The following is a 19,480-nucleotide window of genomic DNA, read 5'->3' as shown; positions in this document are numbered from 1 at the left end:
CCGAGAACCATCATCAGGATGAAGTGACCCTAAGATTAATTTTGGATTTTGAAAACTACTTGAAAATACAAACCAATAAAAAATATTAAAAAAAAATAACCATCTGGTGCAGATGGAAAGCTAGATAAAATAGAACCATATGCAGTTTTCAAAAATTTAGCAAGTAATCATCAGTGCATATCTTCGTAGTTTCATCTCTCTTATTATAAACCAGCAATCCTTATATGCATAGTTGAAGGAGAGAGAATTGAAAGTGCTTATAAGATGTCAAAGTGATGATTTCATATAGGCCAATTTCATTCTTCCCAGATGGTATTTTGACATGTAAGTCAGATATTTTCCTAATTTTCCTAATGAAAGCTGCAGGTACATACTCATTTGAGGTTTTAACATAACAAAGTACCTGTTGGAAATCTTTCACACAGGCCTCCTTTGTCATGTTATTTCCATTGATGGGAATTCAGATACCTGGATCATTTCTGTTTGACTTTTGTTAAAATCTCTAACCTGATAATATTTTACTTTTCTTCTAAACACCTATATTCCCAGTGAAATGGAATTAGGAAAACAAGACCGATAGAACTAAGCCCTCTTGAATCTCTATTAATATTTTGCATGGTGCTTTTTATATTCATAATGCTTTGTTTCCACAGAAATATTACTCCTTGTTTAAAGGGGGAAATCCCTGTGTTTACTTTTTCCTCAAAGATACCCAATAACATTTAAATTAATTTTTCCCTCTGCCTGTGTCCTTTAAAATCCTGATTCTTTTTTACATTTCATAGTTGGTATGTATATTCTGGCCTTTTTCAAAGTCAACCAGTACTCTCCTAATGGGAAATTCAACTGGACTTGTTTATGTTTAGTTGGATTTTTCTTGGTCAGTTTGAATATAGGGCTGCTCATCTCATTTGCCTAAATAAAAATCTTGGTGGATAATGGTTACGAAAACAGGGCTTGGTATAGACTAACAGTTGGCTTGAATGATCAAGGGCCATGTTTGTCAGCATCACTGAGTCAGCTTTTCTAGGGACAGAGACTAAAGAATTAGTTCTGGGATTGGATATTATTTATCAGGGCTTTGTTTTCTGTACCTTGTTTTCCCCTAAGCACCTGGTTAGCTATTATCACAGATACTTTTTTGGGGAACAGGCAACCACATGGTTAATGAAGATGGAGAAGAATTGAAAATTTAATATTACCTTTATAGATTTCCTTCCTTTGCCTTGTTCTCATCCTTCTCAACTGCAAAAAAAAGTATAAGGAGCATTCACATTTCTATGAGAAATCTATACATTTAGGTTAGGAAATGGAGAAAGATATGCTTTTTAATAGTCATACAAATAAGCCACAAAGACCCATCAGCCCACCAGGTTTCTTCCCAACATGTGATGATGGAAGATAAAGGTAATAAAAGAGGTTTTTTTATTACTCTTTTTAGGTGAGAATTTGTCTGTGGGACTGTTAACACTGAGTTTACCATCTTGATGATTCCAGATGGTTCCTAGCAATTCTGAATGCAAGGTTGGTTGGTAGTCTTCAGAACATTTAGGTCTCTGAGTGGAACATCTTCTGTGTCTACTAGAACTTTTTCTGTGAATTATAAAATTACATTTGAGAACTAAAGGAAAAAAATCACAATTAGCTCAATACAACCACTGTAATCATTTTTGTTTACAGTTGTGTCACATTACATCATTTTCAGATTTCTATATATTCACCTGTGCTTGCTCAACTCCTCTCCCCTACCCCACACCCCATTTTCCCTCTCATGGAGTGAGCATGAGAGGTGGGGTGTGACTCGGCTATGACTTCAGGTGGTCTCTCCAGTTTTCTCTGAGTATGAGCGTTCACTATGCTGGCTGTGATTCTGTCATTTAAAGTGATATATTTTTCATACATTATGGCCCTTAAATGCAAGCCAACCTCTTCATCTGGTGTCAGCCAAAAGAAAAGTGATCTGTTGCGACGCTGGAGGAAAAACTGGCAGTGTTGGACTTAACCTATATTGAGAGATGGTATGTTGTTCTTCACCTTGGGGTGTTCAAGTATGATATTGAAAATGCATGGTTTTCATCTCATATGCTGACTTTTGTCTCTGACCTCTGAATTAGATGCAACTTCATTGTATTTAATTCTAGTTCTTTTTCCTATACACATTTTATATAATTGTTTTCAATTTTAAAGTTTTTAAAATATACTATATTCAATATATCAAGTATCTTATCATATTGTAATTTTTATAGCCGTCATTTACAACAAGACTTTTGGGGTTTTGTCTTTTCAGAAGAATTTTGATAGCCAGTATATTCAGTCCATGAAAGTGAATGCTTTCTAACTTGCACAGTCAGGCCCACTCACAATGGTTCTGCCATAGATATTTTAGAATAAAAATAACTGTTGTGCTCAAATTTCAATATTTCTTAACTGTAGACATAGTCTTATCTGTGCTTAGGCATGTGGGATCCTTTCTGTGATTGGGCTCCGTGGAGGTTGGAAATCAGATTAACTTATACAGTGTAGTGGTTAATAGCATCAGTTTGAATCTGGACTGACTGGGTTTGAAGCCAGGTATTGCTCCTTACCATTGAGGTGATTTTGAACAAATTACTTGTTCCTTCTTTGACTGCTTCCCCATGATGGGTAAAATGAGGTTAATAATATTTACCTTATAGGATAGTCATGTGAGGATTAACTATATGTAAAATATTTAGAATACAGTCTTGCACCTACAAGTGCTTTGTAAATATTACTTGATATCATCACCCGTTTTGGCAATTTATGAAAATCCTTATAGTACAACTCTGAGTCTTGGACACACAAAATGCTTTGGATCAAGATTGGGTCCTTTTTAATTTTTATTTATTTATTTTTAAAGTTTTAGGTATTATAGTTAAACTTTTTTGCTTTTTCTGGCCACACTGCATGGTTTGCAGCACCTTAGTTCCCTGACCAGGGATCAAACCTGGACGCCAGCAGTGAGAGCACCAAGTCATAACCACTGGACCGCCAGGGAATTCCCTAAACTTTAAATTTCTGTTTTTGTTTCATAAAGTTTCAGGCAGAAGAAGTTGAATGTTGGGCTTATAAATTTAAAAATTATATCTGAAGTACATTGTCAACATATAATATCTCAGGAATGTATAGAGATGCTATTAGATGCTCATTATGTCTCCTCTAGTATCTTTTCCTTTGCAGTGACATTAGTATCAAAGTCTATTTGTTCTTTAGCAAAGTATGAATGTTGCCATGAATCCTTTCTTTTTCTGCACATAGATTCTGTGTGCTCCTCTGGGCCACAATAGTTACTTCTTTAAGAACAGAAAGGAAACTCAGGGCTTTGCCAATTTGGTGTTGGTGTTCTGTGTTTTTCATTTTGGCAGCTATGGAGAGGGTTTGCTTTCCACACACCTGGATGCTTCTTTGACAATGTTCTGTAGAGGTAATCAACACACTTGAGAGTATATCTGCTTGTTCTGTGGCTGCCCCTTTCTGATTGTGGACATACATTTGAATGTTTACAGTAGATACTTGGTGATAAAAGGCACTTTAGTTGCTTCTGCTCTTCTGCAGTGTTTCCCAAGAACACTCAGAGCCCTTTACAAAATGCAGAATGTTTTATGTATGAGATGTTCACTGAGTTGAATCAAGAAACCCACTTGAAAGGAAATATGTAACAAAACAATTTCTCCTGTTAATAGGGTATATACAAATTCATATACTGTTTCTCTAAAGTAGTTTTATTTCTCTAAATAGTTACTAATTAGAGAAGACTGATTTTGTTGTGGTAAGTTTAAATAGAGATTCCAGGGGTTAGTTCTAATCTGTGTTGGTCAAAGCTGTGAAATCAGGTAGAAAGTCTGTCCACCTAAGGGGGTGCTGAGATTTCTAGTAGCTTTCTTTTCTTCCTGGTCATTTCCTAAAATTCAAAGGAAGAATCAAATTATACCATTGTAACATTTCATAATGAACTTGGAGTATGTAACAGATCTAAAGCCTTACCTATATCATAATAAAACATTTCAGGCCATTCATTCCATGTGACAAGGGATCCAACCCATTTCACCAAGTTTGGTCTGTTTTTAAGTTATATTTTCTCTTGCCCTAGCTTTTTTGTTGTTGTTTTCCTTTTCCCTTTTTTTTTTTTCTTTTTTTGCCTTTATTACCTTGATTCAATGATACCAGTTTTCTATTATTATATATACTTTGTGCTCAAAATTGACCTAGGTTTTGTGTGGTTTCTCTTTCCCTGAGTTTTATTTCTTTTTTAAAAAAAAATATATTTGTGTCTTTTAAAAAATTTTTGGCTGTGTTGGGTCTTTATTGCTGCACGCGGGGCTTTCTCTAGTTGTGGCGAGCGGGGGCTACTCTTCATTGCGGTTCGCAGGCTTCTCATTGTCGTGGCTTCTCTTGTTGCAGAGCACGGGCTCTAGAGCTCAGGCTCAGTAGTTCTGGCACATGGGCTTAGCTGCTCCGCGGCATGTGGGATCTTCCCGGGCCAGGGATCGAACCCGTGTCCCCTGTATTGGCAGGCGGATTCTTAACCACTGCACCACCAGGGAAGCCCCTGAGTTTTATTTCTTATTTGAGCAAATCACATCTTTTTCTTGGTGTTCCATCTGCACAGTGTCACTCCTAAAGATGAACTTCTTTATCCTGTGAGGCAGTAGAGTGGCGGAAACATGGAAGCCACTTGTGTAGCATTGCTTTAATAAGTATATTTTTGTAGTCATATGGTGGCAGTATCAAGGAAATTATAGGATGGGGTTAGTGTTAGAGTTTGTCAGCTTGTAAATCCCATGACTTCCCATCTCATGGGTCACGAGAGTCACAAATGACACTTGCTCAGGAAAATGGTGAAGGGTGTTTTGTGCTCTGATGGTACATACAATTCTTGAACATGTACTGATTGCTAACAATTCCTGTCTCTCCCCCAGCCTACCCCAACTTTGTGCATAAGCACAGTTTTGGACCCAGCCATTTGTACTTACTTATGCTTTTACACCTTCTTCCTTTCATAAAGATTTTAGCTGGCTTATGACTTGAGTTGAAACAAGGAAAAAAAGAGGAGACCTGATATGGTCTGTCCCCTGCCAACCAGAAGCTTCCTGTGGTATATAGTTGCCTCAGTCTGTCAGCACTTCTGTCTTTGAAGGTGGTTTCTGCTTGATAAGTGGTGACTATTAGTATAGCTTTGAGATAATTGCTTCTCCTCCTTCTCTCGGTATACATTTTTTTTTCCAGATACTTTCCTGTTCTTGTTGACCTTGTTTTTCCAGAAGACTCAGCCTGTGGTTAAAATGTTTCGGGTCCCCCTTTGAACTTTCTGTGGGATTACCCAATTCTGGGGCACCCTCACCAGATTAACAGTGCTAAAGAGGGCAAAGAATCTTCTTGGTTAATAGAAAAGGCCATTTTGGAATGACTTTCTAAGTCCAGAAACATCCACTTTCCTTCAGTACTTTTTTCTGTTTGGGGTAGCAGCTTTACCTAGTACAGGGGAGGGGGGGGGCTATGGGGAGGGCTTGTGTTTAAGGGGTTCAGAAACAGGGGATTTAAGTGTGTCTTTTGTGTTTTCAAGGCACTAACACCACTCCCGTCTGTATTTAAATGCTGTCCCCAGGTTACGACTATGGCTATGTCTGCGTGGAGTTTTCACTCTTGGAAGATGCCATCGGATGCATGGAGGCCAACCAGGTTGCTTTATACTTCGGTCAAATGATGCTGGAAGGATATATTTTTTATGTATGGGGAGGGAGGGCTTCAAATGATTAAACTTTGGGAAGGCACCAGAAATATGTATTTGGAGCATACCACATTCCAACCAGGAGAAACTTTAAAAGAAGCTGGGAAGGTTTCTCTAGAAGAGTTAATGGGCACAGAGTGTATTTTAAAAAATAGCATTCAGTTGTAGTTGCACCATATTCCAAGGACAGTAGATGGAAAAAAATGACAGGTCTGGAGTGCTTCCCTTTGGGATGTGACTGAGCTTGGGATCCATATGCAAAGAATGATCCTTGCCTGTCTGTGATCTGAAGGAACTTCCTGGCACAGGAATTCTAGGTTAGTACTTAACACCCAGATCTAGGGTGAAGACCACTGATGGCAACTCCTGTGGCACTCAGGTCCTGCCTGCAAGTGCTACTTTTGGAAGAGGGCCAATGGGGAGAAGAGAGTTAGTTGTTGATTGTTGGGGTCTTTTGCATTCATCATTGTTCTTTGCAAATTGGGGTTTCGTACTCAAGTTCTTAGCTGCATATAGTCAGAGCTGGTGAATCTGAATCTGTACTTACCTTATGTTTTAAACACCTAGATGTATTTAGCTTGCCACCTAGAACTGTCATCTGGATCTTTAATTGAACGCTGCCTGGTAGTTTTGGGAGGAATTATGAAATGGATAGAATCCTTGTCATCGTGTTTCCTTGGGGAAAGTTGTTTTCTCTGTGGTGTGTTAGTTCCTCCATCTGTAAAGTGGGAGAAAGAAGCTTAGTGATACAGTTTGATTTTTATGTACCCACTGCCTGTGCTTAACGTTGTGATTGCGATGCACCCAGAATCTTAAAAGAAGGCTCTGCCAGAGAAGAGTAGTATTGCATGAGAACTGTTTCTCTTTCATAGCCGAATACCCTTTCATAGCTTTGTTCCATTCAGCATGGCTCATCACACTTAACTTTTTCCCTTCTTTGACCATGTTCCCCCTTTATGGCAATGGAGATGACATGCTCTAAATCCTCTGGGATCAAGAAGTAATTAGAGGAAACTTGACGTATCCATTCCTATTGTTAGTAGTATAAATACTGTTAGATCCTCAGAAAATGACTGCAATAGGACTATATCCCCTTCACAGAGTTCTCGTTGCCTGATTTGTTCAGTGTCCATCATTGAGTCAGTCATTTAACAGATACTAATTATGTGTCAGAAAATGCTATCTGCCAATATTTGGGGAGAGGAATAAAAGTCCTAGTCTGTATGCTTATGGTTGATTCCATTCTAGCAATCTGTCCTAATTTGAGAACATTCATTTAATTCATAAGCATCTTGTCTTTATCAGTGAGTAATCTTTAAATCCTTTGCCACTGTACTAAAGAATATTGTGAGTGGTAGAAACATAAATGGGGAGCCATGGCAGATGCCATTTCTTTAGTATCATTCTCCCAACTGTGTGTTTCTCCTAGAGGGATGTTGCTTTTTATCAGAGCTATATAATCTTAAAAATAACCATATTGTGTCTTAACTGCCTCTTCCTTCTATCCCCCAAAAAATCCTATCTAAAGTATCCAGCCTCCTAAAGAGTAATGTCAAATAGAACTAGGGCAGCCTTCTTTAAAAATAAGGATTATCATAATGCTGGATTTCTGTTAGAGGTACATCTAGAAAAATGTTCATTTACACAAGCAGTGTCAAGGGGGTGTGGCCTATAGACATATCTCCCCCCACCCTTCCCACCCATTCTTTGAACACTCTCCCAGATCCCTCATGAATGACCTTTGCCCAGTGAATGGGACACCAGAATAAAGCAGGAGCAAGGCCAGAATTTTTCTAGACGGGTAACCATGCTCTTGCATATGTCACTCTGTGCAGGAGAGCAAATAAGAGACAGCCTCTGTCTTCTAGGACCTTATAATCTCATACTAAGAAAGGTGACAGAGATTATGTGGTACTCATGGATTCCATAGAGTGTTCTCTCAGATAAACTCCAAATTCTGTCCGATAACATTTTCAGTATTCACTGGAGTTATTTCTTTTTGTTTTTTTTTTTTTGTTTTTTTTGCGGGACGCAGGCCTCTCACTGCTGTGGCCTCTCCCGTTGCGGAGCACAGGCTCCGGATGCGCAGGCTCAGCGGCCATGGCTTACGGGCCCAGCCGCTCCGCGGCATGTGGGATCTTCCCGAACCGGGTCACGAACCTGTGTCCCCTGCATCGGCAGGCAGACTCTCAACCACTGCGCCACCAGGGAAGCCCTGGAGTTATTTCTTAATAAGATATCACCATATCCTTATTCAGTCAACCCGATTTCCTAGATTTTTATTCTTCCCCTAGCCATGGGACAGAGGTCACACTGCTAACACTGCCATGCAATAGAATCCTCTCGCTGAACTGCATAGACTTCATGACCCAGTCAGTATTCTTCTAACAACCTTTACCACAGCTCAGATGTATACAAATCATTCTGATGAGAAAAATTTTGAGAATGGAATATTCAGGGGGATTTTTGTAGTTAGGTAGTATAGCATAGAAAAGAGGAGTGTAGGTTCTATAGTCAGATGTTACTTCCTAGCTGGGTTGTCTCTGGCAAATTTCTTAACCTCCCTTGGCCTCAGTTCCCTCTGTTACCAGTACCTCATGGGACCCTGGAGTGGATTAAACGAGATCATGCATTCACGAGTGCCTGCTGTGTACTAGGCACCTTTCTGGATGCTGGAGATGCTGCAGTAAACGAGACAGATTATATAACTTCTGTTTTAGTGATAGAAGTCAGAGCATAAGCAAGTAGACAAATTTAAAATAATATATGATAATGCTAAGTGCTATAAAGATAATGAAGCAGGGTATTGAGAGAATGCATATGAGGGCAGTTTTAGATGAGGTGGTTAGGGAAACTTCTTGAGGAATAACATAGAATTTGAGTAGTGACTCTTGGTGCATAATGTATACAGAACACTTAGCATAGCATCTGATACCTAGTAAGCATTTGAAATTAGACAGTCTCCTCCTCCTCCTCCTCTTCTTCTTCATGTCAAGTAATTTCCAATCATAATTCTGGGAAAAAAAATTTTATATCTGGATTTTCCTTAAGGAAATGGATGTGGATCAAGCTCCCAATAACACAGCAGTTTAAAATCTTATGAGAGACATAAGAATGTGAGGGACGAAGTCCTTACTCCTTGGAGTAAGGTGCAAGTGTTTGTGGAAGATGTCTATTCATCCATTCTCCTTCCGTCCAAGTTTTACTTATAGAAAAATTAGTATGAATTCTGAGTCACCATCTACAGGGCACCTTTGAGTAGTCTGTGTATATGCTTCTGAGGAGGGTTCTATGAAATGCTTTGGGTTGAGATTTTTATAACTCTTCACTATCCTGACTCTTGATGTGAAATGTCTTTTATTTATCATTGACTGATACTTATAAGTCTGGGGAAGGGGATAAAGGAGGCTTCTGTCAGCTTGGTTTGTCAGATACTGTGGGGTATGTGTGCATAATGAGGTTGTTCAGGATGATAACTAAGGCCCCTCTAGCCCTTTCCCAGTGCCTTAATGGAGACATCAAACTAGTAGGATGCTCTGCAGCAGTACTGAGGATGGTGGCCAAGGGGACTCATCAGGGCATCACTTAGCCAGCAGCTGTCTGTCTGGGAAAGTAATTTCCTACAGAGGTCTGTCAGCTCATACCTTCACCATCTCTGTCTAGGAGAAGTATAAAGCCAGCAAACACTGTGAGATGCAGAACCTTTTATTCTATCCCTTCCTGGGAAAGGTATTTCTAGCAGTGTCATATACCCTTGGCTTTCTTTATTGTCCAAGTCCCTGAGGATTGAGAGTGACTATTATCTCCTTTCTCTTTGTCCCATTGCACTGGGACTTGGGGAGGGGAGTAAGAAGCATTGTGTTAGAATCTCTCTCAATGGTTGCCCAGTTGTGCTAGTTCTCTCAAACCGTTGTCATTTGGTCTGCAGCATTTTATTTTCTCAAATTTGCAGGTATGATGTTTGTTGCCTATTTCTGTTTGACCAAATAGTCACTAAAGTGCCCTTATAAAAGGGCTCTGGGAGAATAATTCATTTCTCTGCAGTTTTTACTCAACCTTATTAGCATCAGTGACCTTCTTTACTAAAGATGACTTGGCTACATGACAGAATCAGCCTGACTTTATAAAGTGCAAGGGAAAAGGATGCTGTTATCACCTAACATGAAAATTCCTTCAGACACTGGCTTTTTCTAGTATGTGGAATGAAGACTGTAGAATACATGAAGTTTTATGAAATAGTGTTTTTTTGTGTCAACAAACTTAAGAGAGTTTGAGTTTTTGAAGATACCAGGACGGCCAGGGTATTTCTGAAGGTATGTGAAGGAAGCCAAATCTTAAATAGGATCCGTCCTTGTGATTAAAATGAGATGAATAGGGAACGCTTATGTTTTGGGGGATGGGAAAGACTTTGTTGAGGCCATGATGGAAAAAATGAGCTGAGACTCAGTTTGTTGGAATCTTATTTAAGTTGTTAGCAATATTGTATGAAACATTTCAGTACTTGAATTGTGTGCTTTCCAGGTAACAAAAAAAAATAATCTTTATAAATACCTGCAAGGCTTGTGGCATTGCCTAAACCTGCAAGGCTTGTGGCGTTGCCTAAACCCTCACCCTAAAACTACTTCACTGAAGAGAATGTGGCATCCTGGCCAGAGCTCAGCTGTATAACTTGTGGCTTGAGTCATGCCATTCTTTCTGGAAATCTCAATTTCAGTACCCTCTCTTGAGTGCCCTCAGTAGAGGTATTGGTGGGAAACAGAAAGGAAAATGAATTCTAAAATGTGTGTAAATCAACAATTGAAGATTCTCACTCACCGGAGAGTTGGGGAATTCTGGAGAATTAAAAATGATTTTAAGGGGGACTTCCCTTGTGTCGCAGTGGTTGAGACTGAGCTCCCAATGCTGGGGGCCCAGGTTCAATACTGGGTCAGGGTACTAGATCCCACATGCATGCTGTAACTAAGAGTTTGCATGCCACAACTAAGGAGCCCGCCTGCTGCAACTAAGACCCGGCACAACCAACCAAATAAATAAATAAATAAAATATTTTAAAAAAATGATTGTAAGGACTGATGATCTGATTATGCAGTTTGGTTACCTGTCCAGTGATTGAATCTTGGCTGGGCACCAGGCAATATATCATAGTAGTTAAATATATGGACTCTGATCTCCATCCAACTAGCTCAGTAGGTAAATACATGGACTCTGGAGGCAGACTGCTCAGGGTTGCTTCTCAGCTCTGTCACCTTCTACTATGTAACTTGGGCAAGTGGCATAACATAACATCTCTGTGTCTCAATGTCTTCTCATACTTCTAGGGATTAAATGAGTTAATGCATGTAAGGTGATTCGAACTGGGCCTGGCACGCAGTGAACATTGAGTGTTTATTTGTTATTAGCACACAACTTCTTATCTGACTGGACAAGAAAGTCCTAAATTATAGCAGCTCCAGTTTTGGCTTCATGGAGTATATGGTTAAAAAGAGGATTTGGTGGCAGTGTCCAGGGGATTATTTTTACATCAACAATACTTCTTATTTAGCCTGCTGATTGGGACTGATTATCAGGTCTTTCTAGGTGTTTCTCCTGCCTCAGTGATCAAATCTTAAATTTTCTCAAGAGGAAGTGCAAGAGACATACCACATGTGGGGCATGGAGTATGGTTAGACCACACTGGGAATCTAGCCTATGACCTTAAAACCCTAAACTCTGGTAACTAGCCACTGGCATTGCCTATCTCAGATTTTTTCCAATAATTGTAAAAGGTACTCTAAATTGGAGTCAGTTTAGTTTTCTTGAATTTGAAAAGTAAATATTTATCATTTGGCAGTTTTAAGGGAAATTTCCAATGTGTCTCCTATAATGAGATTTATGATTATTTTTGTTACACATGGTTCATTTCTGTGGTTGGAAGAAATTTAGTTCCTAATTTGTTCTAAATTGGGCATGTGCCTGTATATTTTAACCTTGTGCTTTGTTGTTGCCATATTTCTTTCAGCTTGTATTTTTTTTTAATTAATTAATTTATTTATTTATTTTTGGCTGCGTTGGGTCTTCGTTGCTACACGTGGGCTTTCTTTAGTTGCAGCGAGCCGGGGCTACTCTTCGTTGCGGTGCGCGGGCTTCTCATCGTGGTGGCTTCTCTTGTTGCGGAGCACGGGCTCTAGGCATGCATGCTTCAGTAGTTGCAGCACTCGGGCTCAGTAGTTGTGGCTTGCGAGCTCTAGAGCGCAGGCTCAGTAGTTGTGGTGCACGGATTTAGTTGCTCTGCGACATGTGCGATCTTCCCAGACCAGGGCTCGAACCCGTGTCCTCTGCATTGGCAGGTGGATTCTTAACGAGTGCGCCACCAGGGAGGCCCCCAGCTTGTATTTTTAGTTAATGTTTGACTTTTTATAAAAATTGGGATTGTGCAAAGTGCTAATTTTGGAACTTGATTACAGACAGTTATTGAAAAAAAAAAGCAGAATTTGTATAATTCTAACTAACTAGTACAGGGGTTATACAAAGGCACAGTTCCCTTTGTGGTCTTGGTTATAGCTTTGGTTTATGACTTTGTATACCTCCAGACAGTATAGTGTTAAGAGCACAGACAGGTTTAAGATTCCAGCTTCATCAGTTCCTAGCTCTTGTAACTTCTGAAGCTCAGTTTCCTCATCTATAAAATGGAGGGATAATCACAGTACCTACCTAAGAGCAGTTGTGAGATTAAAGTATGTAATGTATGTGAAGTGCTTGGTATGGCAGCTAGCATATGGTATATACTCAGTAGTACAGGGTGATTCTATAACACTGGACTCTACTTGGTTGCCTTCCTTTTTCTTGGCTGCTTATCTACCTCTTGGGACGCAGAGATGCCTGAAAAGTGGAGGCAGTGCTTTGGGTGGCAGCTAGATCTTTTGACAGCCAGTTCTGTGTTGCTGCACAGTGTCTCTCCCATGAAACTTGGGGTGTCTGGACTGAAAGTGAAAGAGGCTGGGTAGCACCTGTCTTGACAGTGTCTGAGGGATGAGTGCACAGGCATCCAGGCATGTGAGGGCAGACGATCATGGCCATTCCAGCACTCATATGGTGGAGAGCCTTGTTTCTGAATCTAGCATTGCTGGTAGTTTTGTCAGAGAATTCACTTAGGCCACAGGTGGCGTTGAATGTTTATTGGGTGTCTTCTCCATTCAAGTTGAACTTGGAGGTTATCATGTGTCTTTGTGTCTCCGTTCTCCACAGGCCTACTTGTTCAGACATTGTCATTCCGCCCTCTAGCTCATTTGTATGTGAGCTAGATACATAAATATGTGTCTATGTAATATGTATTATATATAATATGTACATATTTCTTGTTAAGAGTATTGATGGTATGACTTTGATAATCATGGATAAGCTTATCTAGATTAATAATTATCTTTGGGACTTCCCTGGTGGCTCAGTGGTTAAGAATCCGCCTGCCAATGCAGGGGAAAACGAGTTCAAACCCTGATCCGGGAAGATCCCACATGCCATGGAGCAACTAAGCCCGTGCGCCACAGCTACTGAGCCTGCACTCTAGAGCCCGCGAGCCACAACTACCAAGCCCACGTGCCACAGCTACTGAAGCCCGTGCGCCTAGAGTCTGTGCTCCGCAACAAGAGAAGCAACCGCAATGAGAAGCCGGCACCACAACGAAGGATAGCCCCTGCTCGCCACAGCTAGAGAAAGCCCATGCGTGGCAATGAACACCCGATGCAGCCAAAAATAAATAAATAAATGTATTAAAAAATAATTATCTTTAATCTCTCATGGTGAGATTTAGTAATGCTGATGTTGTATACTAATGATACATATTTTACCAAAATCTATGACCAAGTGAAATTTGTATTTAATCTGTATGAACACCATTTCCAAAGGAAAATATAAAGAGAAAAAGAGGTCTATCACAGAAAGTAGATAATTGGTTACCAGGTTCTTATAGAGAGGGGGAAAGCAAGAAGGAATAGTGAGTGACTGCTAATGGGTAATAGGGGCTCTTTCTGAGGTGGTAAAAATGTTCTAGTATTAGTTGGTGGTGATGGTTGACCAACCTTGTGAATATACTAAAACCCACTGAATTGTACAAAGTACCAAAGAAGAGTGAATTTTATGGTATGCGAACCATATCTCAAGTTTTAAAGTCTTTAAACTTAGCATGGAATTTAGTTCAGGATCCCAGCCTGATGGGAATGAATCCGGGTCTAAAATAAAATACAGATTCACTTACAGAAAAAAAGGTGGTATGTCAGTTTGTCTGGAAGCTAGAGATTTAAAGCTTTGATCGTAAAATGTCTGAAGAATTTCTTTGTTAATGGTATCTACATGCCACAGAAGAACATTTAAACTAAATGTCTGAAAGGGGATGGATGGAATTGGTAACAAGCCACATCTGAAGTGGCCACATAGCTTGTGCACAGTAGTTGCTCAACACAGTAGTTGCACAGTAGTTGCTCAGTACAGAGTGGGCTTTCTGTTTTAGTATCCATACAGTTAGAAATAAAGGAAAGGGGAATTCCCTGGCCGTCTAGTGGTTAGGACTCAGCGATTTCACTGCTGAGGACCTGGGTTCAATCCCTGGTCGGGGAACTAAGATCCCACAAGCCTCGCGGCACAGCCCAAAAAAAGAAAAAAAAGAAGGAAAAAAAGAAAGAAAGGAAAGGACTATTTTGAAGTATTGATAGATTTGAAATGAAAGTGCTGCTGGGAAATCCTTGGGCTTTTTTTTTTTTACAGAGACAACATTCCTGTAACCGAATGCTTTGTAGGTACCAACATGGATCTTTCCTGGTTTCCTGGAATTGTTAACCAAAGCTCAAAACTGGAATGTGGGTAGAGAAGAACAAATCACTGCTGAGGGAGGTTCCCTCCCTGTATCTTTCTCAGAGGCTTCTTTTCGGCAGGTTTTTTTTTTTTTTAATTCTTTTTTTGGGGGGAGGCTGCGTTGGGTCTTCGTTGCTGCGCGAGTGGGGCTACTCTTTGTTGCGGTGCGCTGGCTTCTCGTTGCGGTGGCTTCTCTTGTTACAGAGCACAGACTCTTAAGAGTGAGGGCTTCAGTAGTTGTGGCATGTGGGCTCTAGAGCGCAGGCTCAGTAGTTCTGGCGCATGGGCTTATTAGTTGCTCCACGGTATGTGGGACCTTCCCAGACCAGGGATCGAACCCATGTCCTCTGCATTGACAGGCAGATTCTCAACCACTGTGACACCAGGGAAGTCCCTTTTCAGCAGTATTGACACTGTAGCTGTCATCTTTTACCTCTAGTACCAGAGGGTCACAGAGGTTCTTCTTTTTTAAAGAAAAAAATTATTACGATAATTTAAGTATCATAAAATTCACCCATTTTAAGTATGTAATTCAGTGATTTTTAGTAAATTTACCAAGTCGTGCAACCATAAAGTGATTTCAGACTTAAAAGTTGTAAAAACAGTACAAAGACTTTCTATGTGCTTTGCACACACAGTCCCCAAATGTTAACATTTTACCACATTTGGGTTTTTTTGTTTTTTTTTAAATTTGTTTATTTTAAAACATGAAACCCAAGCTGAATAGAAACCACAGAAATTACATTGACGAGATTTTTAGTATTTGCCAAGAAAAATAAAGCCCCCAGAGAAATAAAAATCAAACCCCAAACCCAGTTAAAAAAACCCAGAAACACAGCGGCAGCACATATAGCCATGGCCCTACGGAAGCTGGAGAATGCCAAGCGATTCAGGCCTCATTTCCTCGCTCAGGATGCTAAATCACTTTGTGGAGGGATGCAAGGGCCAGGAGAGAAACCCGGGAGGGGGAGTCTTAACAAATGCAGAGATTTTTGAATGATCCCTTCTCTTGAAGAGGCATCATTTAACTTGTCTTCCCATCACACCTCCTCCCTTGGTGGTTTGAGGTACTCTTTCGTTGGGGAAAGTAAGTAAATTTCTGGTGGGTTGAGTGGATGCTTTGGAAAGTGATGAGGGCTTAAGCTATCTTGTCAGCGCTCCCAAGAGGGTCGGTCCCCTGCTGGGCAGAGCTGAGGTTGGGGGTTGGGGTTGGAGGATGGGAAATAGGACCAGATTCAAATCTCCCACTCCTGCACACTGTAAGGTTTTTGTGGGGCTTAAAAAAAACCCAACAAATGTTTTCCCCCGTGAGAGAGCTGGCATTTGGATGCCTGATACACAAAGAAGGACTTGTGTGCTAGCTAGCATTAGACCAAGAAGCAACAGCAGCCAGGGGAAAGGCAAAGCAAACTTACATCCATTGGCCTGATGTTTTTTTGTAATACAGTGGTTCTTAACAGTGGGGAGAGGGCGGGGGGAAGGCAATTTGGATATCCTTTTCTCCCCTCCCCAGCCACTGGACATTTGGCAATATCCAGAGACATTTTCGGTTGTCACTACTGGCACTAGTGAGTAGAGGCCAGGTATGCTGCTAAACATTGTACAACACACAGGACAGCCCCCGTAGTGAATTATCTGGCCCAAAATTTAAACAGTGCCAAGTTTGAGAAACCCTGGTATAAGGGGACGGGAGTTATGGTTAGCCATAGAGAGGATGACCCAACTTGCCATGGGTTGACTTTTTTTTTTTTTTTTTTTTTGGCGGTACGCGGGCCTTTCACTGCCGTGGCCTCTCCCTCTGCGGAGCACAGGCTCCGGACGCACAGGTCCAGCGGCCATGGCTTACGGGCCCAGCCACTCCGCGGCACGCGGGATCCTCCCAGACCGGGGCACGAACCCGTGTCCGCCGCATCGGCAGGCGGACTCTCAACCACTGCACCACCAGGGAAGCCCCATGGGTTGACTTTTAATGAATCACCTTTCTCTTTACCTTCCTCCTGGTCCTAACAGAATGGGGAGTGGTCGGTGGGGTTAAGAGTGTAGTGATAGAGTGCAGACATGGCTCCTGCCCACCTTCCAGACTGCCAGTCACAAGCCTAGCCTGTGCCCTTGGGGTAGGAGCTTCAGAATGAGACCTACTTGATATATTGCCCAGAATAAGTTCTTTAAAGAACCAAAGGGTTTTATGGGGTTTTTTTTTTTTTTTTTTGGTTTTTTGTTTTGGCCATGCTGCACACCTTGCAGGGTCTTAGTTCCCCTACCAGGGATTAAACCTGGGCTTGGCAGTGAAAGCTCCAACTCCTAACCACTAGGCCACCAGAGAACTCCCCCCCAAAGGTGATTTTTAGAATCAGTCTGAGAAATGACTAAGATATTCTGTTATCCAGCAGACATACCAGCTGGATATGGGGCTTGAGGGTCAGCAGATCACACACATTTGATAGCAGTTGCTAGAAAAACAAGTTGAGAATTCCCTAAACAGATTGTATTTCACTTGTCAGTTTTCCAGGGAGTATTTAAAATATGGGTGCTGATTTTCATAGCCCTTGGTTATAGTGTATCAAATATTGGAAGCCAAATGAATATCTTTTCATTTGGCTTTATTTTGGAAGAAGGTTTCACAGAGCCTTATAACTGGAGCCAGCATGTTGAACTAGTTATAGAGACTCAACTCAAAGTAAAAGATGAATATATTTTATCTTAATATAATAGCATTTTACTGTAAATGGGACATACCCTCCTGTGCAAAACTGGTTGGTCTGTCTGGAATCATGTTGGATATATCAGAAACAACTCATTTTAACTTTTGTTAACATGGTGAATACTGAGCTCTTCTATGTGTAAGACCTTGGACTAAGTAGTATACATTTATTAATGAAAAAATGGACATGTCTCCTTATGGTCTAGTGGGGTGACACTGTTTAAAATTTTTTAATTTTTAAAACTTTTCATTTTGAAATAATCTCAGTCTTTCAAGGTGGTACAAAGTAGTGGAAAGAATACCAATACTCTTCAACATTTCATAATCATTAAGTTAACATAGATATAATATTATCTAATATACATAACTTTTCAGATTTTGCCAGTTGTCCGCTAATGTCGTTTCTCTGGTTTAGTATGCAAGCCAGGATCATATGTTGTATTGAGTTGTGATATCTCCTTTTATTCTCTCTGTGACACTTCTCAGTCTTTCTTTGTCTTTCATGGCCTCGACACTTTAGAAAAGTACTGGCAGTTATTTTGTAGGACATTTCTCTGTTTGGATTTGTCTGTTTCCTTGTGATTAAATTCAGGTTATGCATTTTTTGGCAAGAATACCCCAGGAGTGATGTGTGTCTTTTCTTATATATCATCAGGTAGCACATGGTTTTGTCCTATTACTAGTGATATTAAGTTAGACCACTTGGTTAAGGTGGTGTTTGTCAGATTTTACCACTGTAAAGTTACTATTTTAGGTATAATTAACTTACTATTATAAGTTATAATTAATTAATTATAATTATTATAATTAATAAGTATTTTGTGGGGGCATACTTTGAGATTATAAATATCCTATTTCTCAGCATGCCTTTTTCACTTAATAATTTTAGCATCCATTGATAGCTTTTGCACATAAAGTTACTACTGTGGGTTTTTGTCTAAGGGCAATTTTCTATTTCCATCATTTCTTACACATTTGTTAGAATTCTACTATAAGGTTGAACCATCCCATCTCCCTTATTTTATGTAGTGAATAGAACTAAAAAATATGGTGTATACACACATATGCATTTTTATATCTATCTGTGTATATATATTAAAAACCATGATTTCATGATGTTATAAATTCCAATTCTAATCCAATATCACAGAGTTCATTCTAGCTTTACCTCATTCCTTATTTGTAATTCTTTTTGCTAATAGTAAAAATCCTGGCTTTCATTCTCCACAATATGTTTACTTATTTGCTCAATCCCAGAGTATACATAAAGTAGTTTCAGATTGTTAATTCATCCCCCTGTGAAAAACTAGAATCCAGTATTTGGGTACAGTTCTTTTTGTCTTTAGCCTGAGAGTATATAGTCAAAATACTGTTTCCCAAAGTTAGTTAGGGTGGTTCTTCACCACCTCACCCACTCTTCTATGTGGTTGTTACTCATTTTACTGTAGAAAAAGTAGAAAACACAGGTTAAGAGAAAAGGGTTAGTATCTCCAGTGATCTCTATATTGCTTTTTATTTATTTATTTTTGGCTGCATTGGGTCTTCGTTGCTGCACGCAGGCTTTCTTTAGTTGTGGCGAGTAGGGGCCACTTTTCTTTGCGGTTTGCAGGCTTCTTATTGTGGTGGCTTCTCTTGTTGGGGAGCACGGGCTCTAGGCACGCAGGCTCAGTAGTTGTGGTGCATGGGCTTAGTTGCTCTGCGGCATGTGGGATCTTCCTGGACCAGGGCTCGAACCTGTGTCCCCTGCATTGGCAGGCGGATTCTTAACCACTGTGCCACTAGGGGAGCCCTATATTGCTTTTTTTAAAAAAATAAATTAATGGACTTTTTCTTTTCTCCTTTTAAATAGACTTTGTTTTTTAGAGCAGTTTTAGGCTCGCAAAAATATTGAGCATCCCACCTCCAACACCACACCCACAGCCTTCTTCACCATCCACTGTGGTACACTTATTACAATCAGTGAAACAACATTGATACATCATTGTCAACTCAAAGTCCATAGTTTACATGAGGGTTCACTCTTGGTGTTGTAGATTTGTGAGTTTGGACAAATTGATAATGACATATATCAACCATTATAGTACATGCAGAGTTGTTTCATTGCCCTAAAAATCCTCTGTGCTTTACCTGTTCATCCTTTCCTCAATGGTTGCTGGGTTGCAAACCCCTAGCGACCATTTTCTTTTTACTGTCTCCATAGTTTGTTCCAG

The 19,480-nt window shown here is 40.2% G+C and overlaps 1 protein-coding gene across 1 annotated transcript in view; it reads left to right on the top strand.

Moving 5' to 3' along the window:
- The window catches only part of RBM6 (RNA binding motif protein 6), a 105,564-nt gene that overhangs the window by 40,221 nt on the left and 45,863 nt on the right, over positions 1-19,480 (top strand). The window contains 1 exon segment of the mRNA XM_082847684.1: positions 5,624-5,697. Coding sequence (XP_082703810.1) covers positions 5,624-5,697 — 74 coding nt within the window.

Source organism: Leucopleurus acutus, assembly GCF_964270905.1.
Source record: "Leucopleurus acutus genome assembly, chromosome: 10".
Classification (NCBI taxonomy): domain Eukaryota; kingdom Metazoa; phylum Chordata; class Mammalia; order Artiodactyla; family Delphinidae; genus Leucopleurus; species Leucopleurus acutus.
The sequence above is the reverse complement of the archived record's forward strand: the minus strand, read 5'-3'. Positions and strand labels throughout refer to the sequence as shown.